We start from the raw sequence: 15,935 nt of genomic DNA, 5'->3' as shown, positions 1-15,935 counted from the left end.
TACATTAGATCTGAACAAGAGAGTAAAATAGGAAAATAAATATTGTTAAAAGATTTAACTTTTATCAATGATATTAAAACTCAGTTAATACATTCGATATGAATGAAAAAGAATCGTACGAAGTATACATCAAAACAACAATCATCTTCGGTTACATAAATTTGTTTGGACAATATTTTGGAGATTTTGGAGGTTCTGGATTAAACTTACATGACTACTACTGTTGTAATATTTAAATTTGTATAATAGCTATGTCTTCATGTAATTTCTGAAAAAAAAATTGTTGTTAAGTTTCTTTTGTATTGTTGTTGTCTAAATCTAATTTTAAAATATTTTAAATCTTATTTTACTTTTATTTAATTTTATCTGTAAAACTTAAATTAATAAGATATGATTTTTTTTAGGATTAATACGATAAATAAAAAAATATTTAAGAATTATAAATATGATGCGTAAAAATATGGATCAAAATATAAATAAAAATATGAAACTTTGAAGTTTTGAAAAAAAAAATTATTGAAAAAACTTGGTATTTGAAGTTATAAAATATTTTTTTTGGAGATCCTCTGACAAATATATCAGATTCCAATTCCAGCCTTTTTTGTTACTACATATTTAAACTTTTACATACTCTACGTTAAACCAATGACAATTCTGACTCTCGAAATCTCAATAGCTCTTCATTTGCATGCATTCGATTCACTGATCTTAAAACGCTGCGTCGAATCTATCTGAAATCCAATCAACACCACCTAAGGTCAAACAAGTTGTCATCATAACGTACAGTAAATCTAATAATTCAGTTGGGTAATCATGTTTCCAACTATCCAATAGCAAACAAAATCTCCTCAGTTTTAATTTCTTTTAAAAGGTTAAAGATTTTCTTACAGATCATTTACCATTTGCATCGTCAGCAATCAGCTAGACAAAACAAAATCCTGAGGCTATTAATCTCCTTCACATCTCTCTTCACATCTCCTCCAAAACAATCTTTCTTTCTTCAGAGAAAATCTGAATCTCCACTCCTTCAAAAGGTTTCAACTTTGTATTGAACCTTCTGGGTAACACCATTTTCGATCAAAATCAACTGGGTTTGAATCAAATTTAGTTTTTTCTAATTCCTACTCGTCACTATTCTCGTCAAAGTTCTCTCCTTTAAGGTTCGTTTCGCTCTCTCACGCGTTCAAAGCTGTTGACTTTTTTTGCTTCTATAAATCAATTATTGACACCTTGCAGTTACCAAACACGAAGATGACGATCAAAGACGTTACTCCGATTCCAAAGAGAAGCTATTCTCCTTCCTCCTCCTCCTCAGACGACGTTGCTGCTCCGTTGCTGCCCAAATCTCACGGAGACGAAGTTGCTTACGATGAGTTCAACGGAGCTTCCTTCAGCGGCGCGGTTTTCAATCTCGCCACGACTATAATCGGTGCTGGTATCATGGCTTTGCCCGCGACGATGAAGATCCTCGGGCTTGTGCTTGGGATTGCAATGATTGTTGTAATGGCTTTCTTGACCGATGCGTCTATTGAGTTCTTGCTTAGGTTTAGTAAGATTAAGAGGAGCAGGTCTTATGGTGGGCTGATGGGTGATTCTTTTGGGAAGCCTGGGAGGGTTTTGCTTCAGGTTGCTGTGTTGGTTAATAACATTGGTGTTTTGATTGTCTACATGATCATCATTGGTATTGTTAATCAAACCATCTCATAGTCTAGTGAATAGTCTGCTGCTAGTGCTGCTTTTGTGTTGAATTTTGATTTTATCTTGTTGTTGAAGGTGATGTGTTGGCTGGAAAGACGGAGGATGGGACTCACCATTATGGTGTTCTTGAAGGATGGTTTGGTCACCATTGGTGGAACGGGAGAGCTGCTATTCTTCTGATTACTACTCTTGGTGTGTTTGCTCCTTTGGCTTGCTTCAAGCGTATTGGTTAGTGTTTTCGGTTCTAACCACAAGCATTGCTTGATTTTTGCAATGATTGGTTTGCATTTAGTGTCTTAGAATACTCCTAGATAGAGACTCTATATAGCTTCCCGGTTTGTGGTATATGTTAAAATGTTTAAGAGAATTGATTTTGCTATCTATGTCATCAAAGTGCACTTAGAATAAAAACTCTAGAACTAGGTGTGCTTGAGCTGGAGTAGCCAAATCAACTCTCTTCAGTCTTTCACATATACCACAAACCGGGATGTTGCACTCTAGGTCTTTTAAGTTTAGTTGCTTATGACATATGGTTTTATTATTTTCTTTGCAGATTCTTTGAGATTTACTTCTGCACTATCAGTGGCTCTTGCGGTCGTGTTTCTCGTCATCACAGCGGGGATTTCGATCATGAAGTTGATCAGTGGTGGCGTGGCGATGCCGAGATTGCTACCGGATGTTAGTGACTTATCATCCTTCTGGAACCTCTTCACTGTTGTACCTGTTCTTGTCACCGCATTCATTTGCCATTACAATGGTATGTGCTCTGAAGCATAAGCGTTGAAGAATAAAACAAAAACTCATGTTTATTGGTTTTGCTTGATTTGTTTTCAGTTCACAGCATACAGAACGAGCTTGACGACCCGGCTCAGATAAGACCAGTAGTCCGATCAGCTCTCATGCTCTGCTCATCAGTGTACATAATGACAAGCATTTTCGGGTTCCTCTTGTTTGGTGATGATACTCTCGATGATGTCCTTGCAAACTTTGACACAGATCTCGGCATCCCTCTTGGTTCTGTCCTTAACGATGCTGTTCGAGTCAGCTATGCGCTTCATCTTATGCTGGTGTTCCCCATTGTTTTCTACCCGTTGAGGATTAACATTGACGGCCTCTTGTTCCCTTCTGCTCGACCATTGACTACCTCGAATGTAAGGTTCGGTTGCCTCACTGCAGGTCTCATCTCTGTAGTCTTCTTGGGAGCAAACTTCATCCCAAGCATTTGGGATGCTTTCCAGTTCACTGGTGCCACTGCTGCTGTTTGTCTCGGCTTCATCTTCCCAGCTTCTATTATACTAAAGTAAGTTCAGCATCTTCACCTCTTAGTTAAGCAGATTTGGTAGCTTATTTTTGATATTTGTTGTGTTCTTGCAGGGATCGTCATGGCAGAGCAACAAGCAGGGACACGACCTTAGCTGTTTTCATGATTGTTCTTGCGGTGTTGTCCAATGCAATCGCTATTTACAGCGATGCTTATGCGTTGTTCAAGAAGAACGCACCTCGTGAGTAAATGTGCAGTTTTTGGTGTGTTCTTGGATTAAAGAAACCAAAGCGTTTTTTCATCTTCTCTACTTGTGTAAAATAATAGTAATAATAATCAAGAAGACGAGACTTATATTCTCTCTGTGGTTGTACCATTGTTGTTTTAAAGAGGACTTTTGATTGCTTCTGGTTTGTACCAGCACGAGTGTTTGCTTGTAGAAGCTACGTATACAAAATGCAAATGTAATGAAGATACATGTTTGGTCTTGTAATATTCTGTTCTGCTATATCAGTGTTTATTATAGTAACCAAGATCAAGCTATTTGTATTCAGTAGATCCATCAATCATTCAAATGTGACTTGTTTAATTCAAAAACACAAGGTGGTGGTAAGTGTTAAAAGAGAACAAACCAAATATCAAACAATTAAAATTACATGTTTTGGATGCATGTGTATGTTCTACCAATTCATTTAGCTGTGGCTGTAGGCTTGAAACAATCTATGTTGCAGAACCCTACTGATCTTATCATCCCCCCAAACCTGTCATCATCATCATCATAATCATCATTATTTTTCATCAATTCATACAAAATTGAGATTTTGTTTCTTTACCTGTCCATACTTTTCCTCCCTTTCTCTGGTTGTATCTGTTGTTCTGTAGCATTACTTGGTTTCTCACACCCATCAACACTTTTTCTCGTTCTTTCTCTTTTATCAACGCTCGCTCTCGCTATATCCTTACTCTCTGTACTACTCAGCTTAGGCATCTCTCTTTGATCAGTACTCGTTCTTGACTTCTCTCTTTGATCTGTGCTTGGCCTTGAAGATTCTCTAACATCTGTACTGCTCCTCGCCTTCTCTGTCTCCGGCACAGTTCCGCTTGGAAGATGAGGAGACTTCTCAACCGCAGATACAAACTTCTTTAGATGTTTTATGTACTGAGGGTATAGCTCTAAGTCGCAGTGGTTTCCTCCTTTGATCCAAAGGGGTTCATATTTTTCTTTACAAAGATCAAATAGTTGCTTCCCATGAGACCAATTCACAACATCATCTGATGTTCCCTGTTACCAAAACGACTTTGTAAGAGAAAACAAAAAAGCAAAATGGACACAGAGATGATGAAACTCACGTGAACTACCAGAACCGGACATTTGACAAGAGATATCTTATCAATGTTCTGCAAATATCAAAAACAAAATCAGAACTTATAAGTAATGATCAAGAACATAATTATTGATGAAAGTTTTCTAAGGGAAACCTTGTAAATGTCAAACCAGTAAGTTCGCTTTACAGGGTACATGACTCTAAGACCGGAAGCAATAGCACTGTGGAGAACAACAGCTCTGAGGTTTGGTAACCGAGAAGCTAACTCTAAAGTCGGTCCGCTTCCTACTGATTGTCCATATAAAATAACATCTTGTTCCTTGACACCATACTGCTCTTCCAAGCATCTATACACTGCTTCTATATCGTGGTACGTGTTCTGCTCACTAGGCTGGGGAAGAAACCAAAGTGAAAAGAAAAAAACATACACAAAGGTAAACTGTAATAAAACACAAATTGATCATACCTTCCCTGAAGATCTTCCATAACCTGAATAGTCATACCTGTATAAGTAACAAGGAACAACACAATCAAAACAAAATGTTCTAAAACTCGGCAAAAATTGTTTCTCTTATGAATAATTTTCCTAAAAGCTGCAAATTAGTCATAAGAGAAACAATTTTTCTAAATCGGTTTTATCTAAATATCGGTTTAGGCTGCGCTTAATCCAGCTATTTCTTGAATAATGATCAAAATATAAACAAATTAAGATGTTATAAAATGGATCACACTTTCTATATATGGTGTAAGAACTCAGATCCGTTAACATATTCACTCTCCATTACTATTTAACTTTCTATCAACAGCCATGTGCATACACTAACCGAGCAAAACAGAGAACTTGTCCTAACCCGTACGAGCAGCTTCCAAAAAAACATGTCCTCCTAATTGCAAGAGAGAATTTTGATTATTTTACCCAATCAAGTTGACGCGGAGATGGAGGCTGAGCTCGGAGAAGAGCTCGAACATCTGGCCGAGATCAGCGGCGTTGCCGTGTGAGTAGAGAAGCGTGAGCGAGGCTTTAGGGTTCTTAATATACGCCGCAACCACCTGATTCCCTCTCTTCGTCTTGAGCTTCAACGCTTCCACGTTGTCCTTCACGTTCTCTACACCCGTTAGCCTCAGCTTCCCCGTCTCTTCTGCTACCTCGACACCGTACGACGGCGGGTTTGGCGGGAAAAACGCAAACTTTGCAGCCATCGATGACGTCACCGCCCCCATGAGAAAAATAACCCTTTTTGAATCTAAATGGAGGCAAAAAGAAACGAACTTTCCAGGGAAATATCAGAGGTTTCCTCTGTTTTGAATTCGGTTTAGATCGATCATGTCGGAACAGAGCAAAAGGGTATGTCTTTTTTGGAGGAGAGGATGAAAGAAGAAGAATTACAAATAAGTTTCTTACTAAAATAAACAAAAACAAATTGAAAGTTTCATACTTTTGATGTAGATTTGGTTGACTTGATGGATGGTTTTTTTACAGTCGACTAGAGAGAGAGAGAGAGCATAGGGTTTTGGGAATCTGAAGAAGGAGAAAAAGGAAGATTGATAAATGCAGTTTTCAACGGGGGAGAAAGAGGGAACCCCGGCGATGCGGAGGAGGAGAAGCAGCCACACGTGTTTTATTAAATTCTCCCTTTTCTCTGTAAATTAATTTATTTGAAAGTTTCTAATTCGTCGGTTCATCATTAACGCTTCATTTATTATCATTATATAGACTTATCCCTTAAAAGCATGCTACTAAATTATTTCACTTTTCTAATCTGGGATTTTGATTTATGTGGATTTTTTTTTTTGAAGGAGAATATATAAGAAAATTTGATTACAATGTCTAGAGAGTTTTATGTATTTGCAACATTTTGTAAATTATGGAAAAAATGTGAAAATCCGATTTTAATAACACTATGATTTAACATAATTACAGAATTATTGATAATTTAATATTCTTAATTAACAAGATATTTTGAATTGAGTTAAATGTCATCAAAATAATTTCATTTGAAGTTATGATTTTATTATTATTTTACAAATCAGACTATCAACAATCTCCCACACAAAAGCACTAGGCAACTTCTTTTTTTTTTTATGTAACTCAAATTTCACATATTGTAAGTTTTTGCCAATTTGTATATAAATGGAAATTAGGTTCAAATCAGTTATAATTCTTTTGAAGCTAATTATAAAAGTATTAGATCTACATTAAATACTAGCATTTAACCAACCATTTTAAATGAAATAAATGAAAATAATAAAATTCGTGATAGAATAAAAGTTATTAGTACCTAGTTATTAGGTTTCGCTATTTGGGATGTGACTTACTGAAGGTGATGTTCCCACAAGTTAAGATTAGGTTAGATACAATGACTAAGTGAAATTACGACACGTGTCACCTTAGGAGATGTGTTGTCTTTAGATTTTTGCAAGAAGAGGAATGATAATTGTTAAATAAAAATCTATTTTGTCTCTGTCCTTTTTTTGGTTTTGTTGATCTAACACAAACGATAATTATTATTTGGTCTTCTTTCGTTTAGATAATGCGTATTTATTTATTTATTTATTTATCAAATGTCTTTCTTTGTCTCTGTCCCAACCAATAATAATATAAAATCAAAATCCAAAATGATGCAATAATGATTAAAGGAAAACTAAAGAAAAATTATTATTATTTTATTATCATAGTGCAGGACGATTATGATCAAATTCTAAATACAAACTTTATAATTTAGTTTGAATTTAATACTTTTGAAACGTTATTATTGTCCAGTGTTTTGATTAGTGGCACGCACGGGAGAGAAGGAGGAGAATAACTTTCCGCAAGGGAGTGAATTAAATTTGAGTCAAACCGAACTATAAAAGTATATATCTGAATGAATGCTAAGATCGCAGGGAAAAATATATATTGGGCTTATTATGGCAATTTATATCAATTTGTAAATTCAGATCGCGAGAATAGTGGACTCCAGATGAGGCGCAAACCTAAGGCCCAAACCTGAGGCCTAAACAAACTCGAATCATTATGGATCGATGAGCTGCTTAATTTAATACAGTAGCTCATTTCGTGTGGTCGATGCACTGCGAGTATTTAAGATAAGTATTAGTTACCTTTTTCGTTGTTATGCATGACAATTCTTAAGATGAAATTTATACTCAAACAGAAGTAGTAGTTGTTTGAATGGTAATTCCAAATAAGGAGGTATAACTAATCCCTTAAGCTCACAAATTTTGTCATAAATCTCAGTTGTAACATAGAAAAAAACATAAGGGATTGGTTCTATATAATGATTCGGTTAAAAGAAAAATAGTATCACTAGTAATAAAACGAGGCTTCCACAGAGAAACTAATAACACATATGAAGAGGGACCAGCTCGGGCAACACGCCGTTAGTTATAGTTTCGAAAAATATATATTAAAAATTCTAAGCCAAAATAACCGGAACCGAAGAACCGAACCGAAATACCTGGAACCGGAACCGGACCAATACCCTCAAATACCCGAATGGTTCCTATATTTATATATCCGAAATAACCAAACCGAACCGGAACCGAACCGAACCGGAACCGAACCGAGAACCGAACGGGTACCCGAATATATAAAAATATTAATTATATATACATATAACATCACTAAATATATATTTTTAATTTAAAATTTATTTGAAAATACTTGAGGATAACTAAATTATTATAAAGTATCCAAACTACCCGAAAATATCCGAAAGTATCCGGATAGATTTATCCGAATTATCCAAAGTAATCCGAAATATCCAAACTTTTTATCTAAATCATCCTAATTATTTGATATTTTACCTTAAATAACCAAATTATCCGAACTACCCGAACTATCCGAACCCGAACCGGATCCAAATGAGAACCAAACTTTTTCCGGATATTTTTCGGTTCCTACATTTGCTAGCCGAACCGAACCGAACCCGAAACTATCCGAACCGAACCGAACCGAAAATATGTCAAGTACTAAATGGATCCTCTAGCCCCTATCCGAACTACCCAAAACCCGAAATACCCGAACCGAACCGAACCGATACCCGAAATGCCCAGGCCTGTATTTTAGTTGATTAAAGTTTGATTAGTTTAGCTAGGGTATAGTCTCCATAAGTAAGTAACTTTTAGTAAACCCATGTAAAGACACATTTACATGTTCCCAACCCTGGCACTTCATTTGATGCCTTCCTCGTGCCTTCTTACTTTTATCTTCGTTACTTTTATTTAAATCATCACGTCTTAACATGATCATTCACATGGACATATTCTGAAACATGTGCATCTATAAGTAACTAACGAGGCAAATAACAACTAGTTAAAAAAAAAGATGACAACACAAATTTCTCACTTCTTACACCATATATAAAGTTTTCTATTGCATTTCTATTTTGTGAGTTATATGTTTCCAACAATTAAAACCAATTTTAGGCAGAAAAAAACAATTAAAACCATTTTCTGCAAAATGGAATGAAAGGGTTTGAATTGTGATCCTTTTAAATTTCAGGGAAAACCTTTCATTTATCACACCACGATAAGGTGGTTTCTTTATATCTTCGAGAGGCCAACATAAGATATATAAATGATTGATTAGTATAATAATATAGATGCACCAAGAAGAATTCTTTTTGTTATTACTAGACGACAGAAACCGTGCCCTTTTGACTCGGGTCTTCTTTACATCCATGAGATGAGAGACCAAAAAAAAAAAATTATAACTAATTTAATAGAAGCATCACTTCCCTCATATGTGTATCTTCTTCAAAAAAAAACAAGAGAGAAGGTTGAGAGATAGATAGATAATTTGGAAGAATCTATCTTCGATAATCATGATGAGATTCACAACCATAATACTATCCTTCCTTATAATCATTCAAGCCCTAGGAGAGGACCGTATCCTAGTCTATGCTCATGAAGGTGCCTTTAGATAAATATCCCTAGTTTTAACTTTTCTTAGCTACCTTACTCGTTTTTGCATAATTTTTGTCTTTTTTTCTGAATTGATTAGCCTAATATAAAAAGCTAATAATAACTTCTTTTAGATTATATCTTTCGATTTGTTTTGATAGGAGGATATGCTGGTCACAAGAGTCCTGATACATCGATACTACATCCTAAAGTATACGTTTGTTTTCATAATATAATACTCACATAATTTGTATGTTTCAAATGGAAGCAATCCATTATATCAATTTATACACCATTACAGGAATCGTATGACTTTGCCAACATTTCTGCACCGAGGAAACTTATGTACGGGAGAACAATGAGAACTGCACTGGCTAGAGCCAAAAAAGAGCAAGTGAGGGCGATAAATAATGATGAATGGATTTCGAAAATTTCAGGTGGATCAAAACATTTGATGATGGAGAGAAAAGTAGGGTTTCATAAAAGAAGCAAGAGTTCTTCATTTAAATGGAAACCCAATAAGAAGAAAGCTTCTGGTCGATTTGTAGCTTTCTATGATGACTATCGTGGACCGGCAAGTCATCCTCCTAGACATAACCTGTAATATTTGTAGCATATGTATATTTTCTTTAGTTAGTCTTACGCTTATAAGCTTCGGTAATCATTTTAAGTTTTGTACAAAGAACACTTTTTTCTCAATCTTTATAAAAGCGAACTTTATTGTTATTCTAAAGTTTTGTACAAAGAACACTTCGGTAAAAAGTAGTGTGCATGTCTTCATTCGAGATATCTTTGCCGTTACTGCAGAAGAGCACAAGTCACAAGAGGACCAGTTTATTGGCAGATATTGACACCACTAAGGTTTGTCTTGTAAACCTTCTTTAAGACTATCATAGTATCACAGATTTCGTCTCTTCAGATACATATTTCCTTTCCTGATATACCAAAAACGGCAAAATCAATACAAAATAATTAAAAAGAAAACGCCCACCGTGGGGCTCGAACCCACGACCACAAGGTTAAGAGCCTTGCGCTCTACCAACTGAGCTAGACGGGCATTTGACGATTTCTCTTAGTACATCTATGATTTAACTTTTAATTAAACTATAATATAACCTTTTCATTGGCAAAAAGAACTGATCTAACTTTTCTTTTCAGTAACTCGAAATCTGAAATCTGAACTTTGTACTTTTATTTCTGTATAACTGTTAGTGCTACATTTTTGTATTAACTATGATACATTTTTTACATACTAAGGTTTTTCTTGTATAAACCTTCTATTATACAGTTAGTGTTACATTTTTTTAATATGATTTTCTATTATACTCAAGTCTTACAATTCATTGACAATAAATGTATTTTAAAGTAATTATTTTCCAGATACTGGATGGGCAGTACTATTAGGTTCATTTGGAGCAGTCCCACAACCTTCAAGATCGAGATTTAATGGTGCTTGTTTGGTCACTGGGGCAGGATTTTCCTTGCTTTTGCCCCATAAAAGTATATAAAGTCCCACGATGATGACCATTGACCCTATCACACTTTTTGTCATACCACATATACATTTTACTTGTCAGAAATTACTAGTAACAAAACGAAAAAGAACCATTTAATATCTACCGTTAGCAAAAACAGCCAATCAAATTAATTATATCTCCTGAGTAAATGATTTTAGATTCATATTAAATCCCAACCTACATATCGGTCAAAGGTATTTATATATGACACATATTATGTTATTCAACATGATAAGTTTTGATTGATATTCCTCAAAGTTGATTAATTTTAAAATTTTGTTATTCGGTAATCAGTATGATGCAATATGCATCAATTTGGTTTAATTCCAATCGTTCAAAAGATACGCCACGCAGATGAAAGGGTCTTTACAACTTTTGTAAAGGCATATTCTATGTACTAGTCAATATGAATACTTTAATATGTAGTGTACAACATTGTAAATATGATGCGTTTGACCAAATTCAGTTTTAAAATCGTTTGTTTGTACGTACGTTGAAACTAATAGATATATAAAGCATATTAACATTTTTTGGTCAACTAAAGCCTATTAACATAAAGATTTAAAAATAAGTAGAAAGAAAATAGTAGGTTACCTTCCGCAGTAAATTTGCTCATGAAGAAAAAAGAAGCTGAAAATGGCAGCAAAGACTTGAATCAAAGGGATGAAGCTAGACGTGAAAACCGGACCTCTTTGCTGGAGACACCACGATATTCCCACGTAGCACAATCCCGATCCCACAATACCCTAGCCAAGCATAGAGCATCGATCATAGTTACACGCATAAAGTCAATGTAGAACGGTTTCATGGAATCACAAATTTAAGTGTTTTAATAATAGCTTTGCTGTCAGTGTAAATTGTAAAACCAAACATCAAATGAAAACGAATTTTTTTTTTCTTTTCTGTTTTGTTGCAACTTGTAGACCGTTGAACTATTTGTATATGCATTGTAACAATAAGATCATCTTCAATCCTACTACATTTTTACATTTTTCATTTTAAGATAAAATTTAGAGTAAACTCTTCTCCGATTATGTAATTCATTTTATTGCATAATATAATAAAAATGGATTTACTTTATAAATATATAAATCGAACAATACATTTATTTTTAATCATTACTTCATTTTTGCTCTACAATAGAACATGACTGGATTAAAGTTCAACTCTATTATAAAGTTATTTCATTTAAATAAAAAATAGAATAATATGGGAGATACTCTAAGTTCCGTCTATTTCATAAGAAGCTTAAAATGCACATAATGTGTAGATATAATATATTTGGTAGGAAAAGTAAATAGTAAATTTGATTACTTACCGAATAAAGTAAAGCTAAAACTTGAAATTTCTCTTTAACGACCCACATGGATATGCTCCTCTCCGAGATCAAACTCAACAAAGCAGATTGGATCACACCAAAAAAAGAGAGGATAGTGGTGCTCGTGTATTGGCACGGATATATCCGGCATATTTTAGCTTGAATGATAAACCATGATGACCATACTAAGATTGATATGATCAGCATGAACGAACCCATTGCCCACTTTTGTGTTACCGCAGTAGGTGAACTATTTGATGTTTGTGTTTGCATTTGAGCGTTTTGTTGAGTTAGTGCGGTTCCTTTATAAAGCGTAAGCACCAAAGCTCCACATATGCATATCATTGTGCCTAACACTTTGGCTCGTCCTATGTTGCTCTTGATGTTCAACGTCTCTTGCCTAATCATTTATTGTTTAATATATTTTATAATTGTGGTAGTTAGAGGAAAGAAGGAGCCAAATATTGTAGAAATGTGTTTTGATCATTTTCATTACCTAAAGACGAGAGCCAAAGCAAAAGTGACCGATGGAACCATATTGCTAAACGCTAAGGCGAAAGTGGAAGAAGTATTTTGTAGCCCTATAAGAAAGAAGTATTGCACCAAGCTCGTCCTGCACATTGTAAGATAGTAAATTAAGACGAATTCTTAATATCCCTAATTATTGAAACTATATCAAAAGAAACTTACCCTAGAAGAGCGCTAAAGAAAAGTGAACACAAGATCCTACCCGTGAGTTTTGGCCTGTTATGTCTACAAAATGAAAAACCAAATTAATTTTCTTTCCTATGGGAATACAAATATTTCTTTTTCCTCTAAAAGAGTTGTAATTAAATTTTCTTGACTTTAAGCAAAAGAGACTGAAACCCGGTAAACAAGACGTTGACAAAAAAATGGTAAACAAGAGACTCGAATAAACAAGACAGCCACTTATAATTTAAATAGTATATTCTATCCGAAAAAGCTTCAAAAATCTTAACTAATCAACAAACCAAGAAAAGACTGGATAAACTGAACTCTTACGAAGAAGACATGTGACTCTAGTAAGCTCTGAAATTTTGGGAGATAGATAATTTTTAACAAAATTTTGGATAAAAATATGTTTTACAAGTTTAAAGACTTGTATTTACATCTAAAATTTTGGGATGACATGTCAATATTTTACTTGCTTATGTTCAGGACCTGCCGTGGACTCTACGGAAGCCATAACAAGGTCCGTGTTCGAAAGATGCGACTAGGTAATATACATAAAGACATATACCTTTCCAAGAAAATCGCAAACGGTGTTAAGAACAGAGTTCCTGCGGCAAGTCGGTATGTGGTGGCGACCATACGGTTAATACCTTGATTAAGCATCTTCTTGAACATAACGTTCACGACGCTTAGCATAATGTTGATAAACGACATCAGAAACACAGCTTTCCATAGTTTCGCATCAAACTTCACCATAATTAATTATATATGTATCGGTATATGTGTGCGTCTATATATAGATATATGTAGATACTTGTCTTTATGTAGTTTTTAGAAGTTGCAATGAAATAAAGGTTTGATGAGGCTGTGACTATATATCGTGACTCGTGACTAAAATATCATGACTCAAGTAATGCGCAGAATCGTATTCGCATTTATCTTTTAAGTTTTAGCTAATCTCATTGTGCTTTGAACTTTTCTTTTTATCATTGTTCTTTCGACTATTCATGACCAGAAGGAGAGAGAGATGATTATTTAGGGTTTCCCGCTATCATCCGTAAACGTAGTTTTATGGTTGGTAGCGGTTGTTGGCGTTTTGCAACAATCACTCAAATTGTTTCAAACCGATTCAAACCGCTCTAAACTTGATAAATTTAAAAGCTGGTTCCAGCTGGCGTTTGCGGTTGCGGGATGATAATTTTTTTCTTTTTTTTAAACAATATAAATACAAAAATAAAAATATTCAATAAAAAAATTAAATTGAAATTATAAAAATACAAAATATATCTATTATATTTTAATTAATATTATAAAATTTAACTATACAAATATTTTCTATAATTTTAAAATTAAAACTATAACTTTCTAAATATAATTTTTATATTTATTATAATATTATGATTTTTGATATTTTTATAATTATATAAAATGTAAATATTGTTAATTTATTATTTAACCACTGCTGAATTTGGTAGTTAACCAGTAATAAGTATCCCGCAAACGCATCAATTTCTAACCGCAGAACCAGTCGCACAAATCTCTTAAAATCGTTAGAAACCGTAACCACTCGCATCCGCAAATTCACGCAATCGCAACCGGTGGGTTTGAACCAGTTAGTCGAGCCCTTAACGGAAACGCCCGTAGGTTCCATCATCGCGACGTGACCCCATGCACCAGATTATATGTTAAATTCACTATACGTATAGAAACAACTTGGTTAAGAGCATAAAGGTTATAATAATGGTTTTGCTAGGTAACCACCATCTACGGTATTCACTATACGCCCAAATTATATGTTAAATTCACTATACGTATATAATTATTTTTGTTATCAATCAGCAAAACCGTAAGACAAAGCTGGGGGAGAGAAAATCCGTACAAAAAAGTTTACTAAAAGGGTATGAAAAATATTTTCTACTCTCTATTTGTGTATCACTATCTCTTATATATTTTCTTATCTCTTTTAATATTCTGCACTTTTTATTGCTTGAATCAGTTTAAATCGAGAAAATATTGGTTTTAAAGAACATATATTTATAAATACCAATTAAATTACTGAAATTAATACCTTAATTAAAAATGTATCTTCAAATAGCATAAAAGTAAATGTTTACAAAAAAATAGTAAACAAGATAAAAAATGTAAAATAACATGCAACAAAATTAAAAATAACTAATATACCCTTATTTATAACTGAATGATTAATTTAGATATATTAAAATTCATAACTATTTTAAAAATATAAATAATAAATTATATCATAATAGTGCATATTTTATATTTTGGTATAAGGTTAGGTAATAAATTTTAGGGTTTACTATTTAGGTATTTAATCAGACAATAAAGTGAACCTATATGACTAACACGCACGTTTGAATTTGATTGATTTTAGCTTTACTTTCTGCGGAGGACATAGCTTAATGAGTGAATGCCGTAGTTTGTAATAAGTATGCTACTTTGCATTTATTATTTTATTTATATTAATAACATCCTTCAGACTTAAATTCGATTAGTAAGTAACATAACAACAACGCAGTACAATACAATGTTACAAAATCTTTTTTTTTGTGAAAGGGTTTGTATGTTACAAAATCTATATATGTCTTATTATTCTCATTTAAAGTTTGGAAATGTTTCATGTAAATCTGCACACATCAGTATCAAAAATAATAAAACTACAAATATGAGAACAATTAATTTAAATTACCCTAATTGATAATTGTTTTATGAAATTTTTTAACTTTAAGAGTTTAACTCAAATCAACATAATTTCTTATCACAGTTATCCACATTTTAAGGTGGGCTGATGTTGGCCTGTTTGGCTTATAAGAAAAAAAGAACCATAGTTGTTCCAAGATTCTCAATAAAAGTGGAGATTTGATCAGAAAATAAGAAACATATATATGAGAAAATTATATATATGGTAGATAATATAAATAAATATTTGACAAGAGTTTTCAAAATGTTAATGGAGATACGAACAATGAGTCAAATCCTGTCTCAAAATGTGATGCTTTGCTAAGTATCTTTCATTAGTTTATTTCAATTCGGCTCCTTTACATTAATGGACACCTAAAATTTGTAATATCCGAACTATTTTATTACAACAAAAATATTTGGATCATTTAGCGTGGTAAACGTGACATATTGATAGCGACCCCTTCGCTTAAAACATATATTCAACGAAAACGATACCAATTTCATCTTAGTTTTACTTTAAC

The 15,935-nt window shown here is 33.6% G+C and overlaps 3 protein-coding genes and 1 non-coding gene across 4 annotated transcripts; 1 reads left to right on the top strand and 3 right to left on the bottom strand.

Moving 5' to 3' along the window:
- Positions 1 to 902: 902 nt before the first annotated feature.
- On the top strand, positions 903 to 3,488 carry LOC106306090 (probable sodium-coupled neutral amino acid transporter 6). Its single transcript, XM_013742558.1, has 6 exons — positions 903 to 1,160; positions 1,237 to 1,681; positions 1,774 to 1,926; positions 2,252 to 2,455; positions 2,533 to 2,998; positions 3,073 to 3,488. Exons 2-6 carry the CDS (start codon positions 1,252 to 1,254, stop codon positions 3,206 to 3,208), a joined length of 1,389 nt encoding a protein of 462 aa, XP_013598012.1. The 5' UTR covers positions 903 to 1,160; positions 1,237 to 1,251; the 3' UTR covers positions 3,209 to 3,488.
- On the bottom strand, positions 3,271 to 5,949 carry LOC106306091 (alpha/beta hydrolase domain-containing protein 17B-like). The gene is made up of 6 exons (XM_013742560.1): positions 5,201 to 5,949; positions 4,751 to 4,787; positions 4,439 to 4,675; positions 4,310 to 4,357; positions 3,793 to 4,241; positions 3,271 to 3,720 (listed from the first exon to the last, which is right to left on the bottom strand). Exons 1-6 carry the CDS (start codon positions 5,503 to 5,505, stop codon positions 3,648 to 3,650), a joined length of 1,149 nt encoding a protein of 382 aa, XP_013598014.1. The 5' UTR covers positions 5,506 to 5,949; the 3' UTR covers positions 3,271 to 3,647.
- Positions 5,950 to 10,170: 4,221 nt separating this feature from the next.
- Positions 10,171 to 10,243, bottom strand: TRNAK-CUU. The gene has a single exon. It is a non-coding gene; the product is annotated as a tRNA-Lys (tRNA).
- Positions 10,244 to 10,555: 312 nt separating this feature from the next.
- Positions 10,556 to 13,536, bottom strand: LOC106305092 (WAT1-related protein At3g30340). Its single transcript, XM_013741471.1, has 6 exons — positions 13,283 to 13,536; positions 12,712 to 12,774; positions 12,518 to 12,634; positions 12,022 to 12,421; positions 11,298 to 11,449; positions 10,556 to 10,727 (listed from the first exon to the last, which is right to left on the bottom strand). The coding sequence occupies exons 1-6, from the start codon at positions 13,468 to 13,470 to the stop codon at positions 10,556 to 10,558; spliced, it is 1,092 nt and encodes a 363-aa protein (XP_013596925.1). The 5' UTR covers positions 13,471 to 13,536.
- Positions 13,537 to 15,935: the final 2,399 nt, after the last annotated feature.

Source organism: Brassica oleracea, chromosome C7 (genome assembly GCF_000695525.1).
Source record: "Brassica oleracea var. oleracea cultivar TO1000 chromosome C7, BOL, whole genome shotgun sequence".
NCBI classification, from domain to species: domain Eukaryota; kingdom Viridiplantae; phylum Streptophyta; class Magnoliopsida; order Brassicales; family Brassicaceae; genus Brassica; species Brassica oleracea.
Note: the sequence above shows the minus strand (reverse complement) of the source record. Positions and strands in the feature narration are given on the sequence as shown.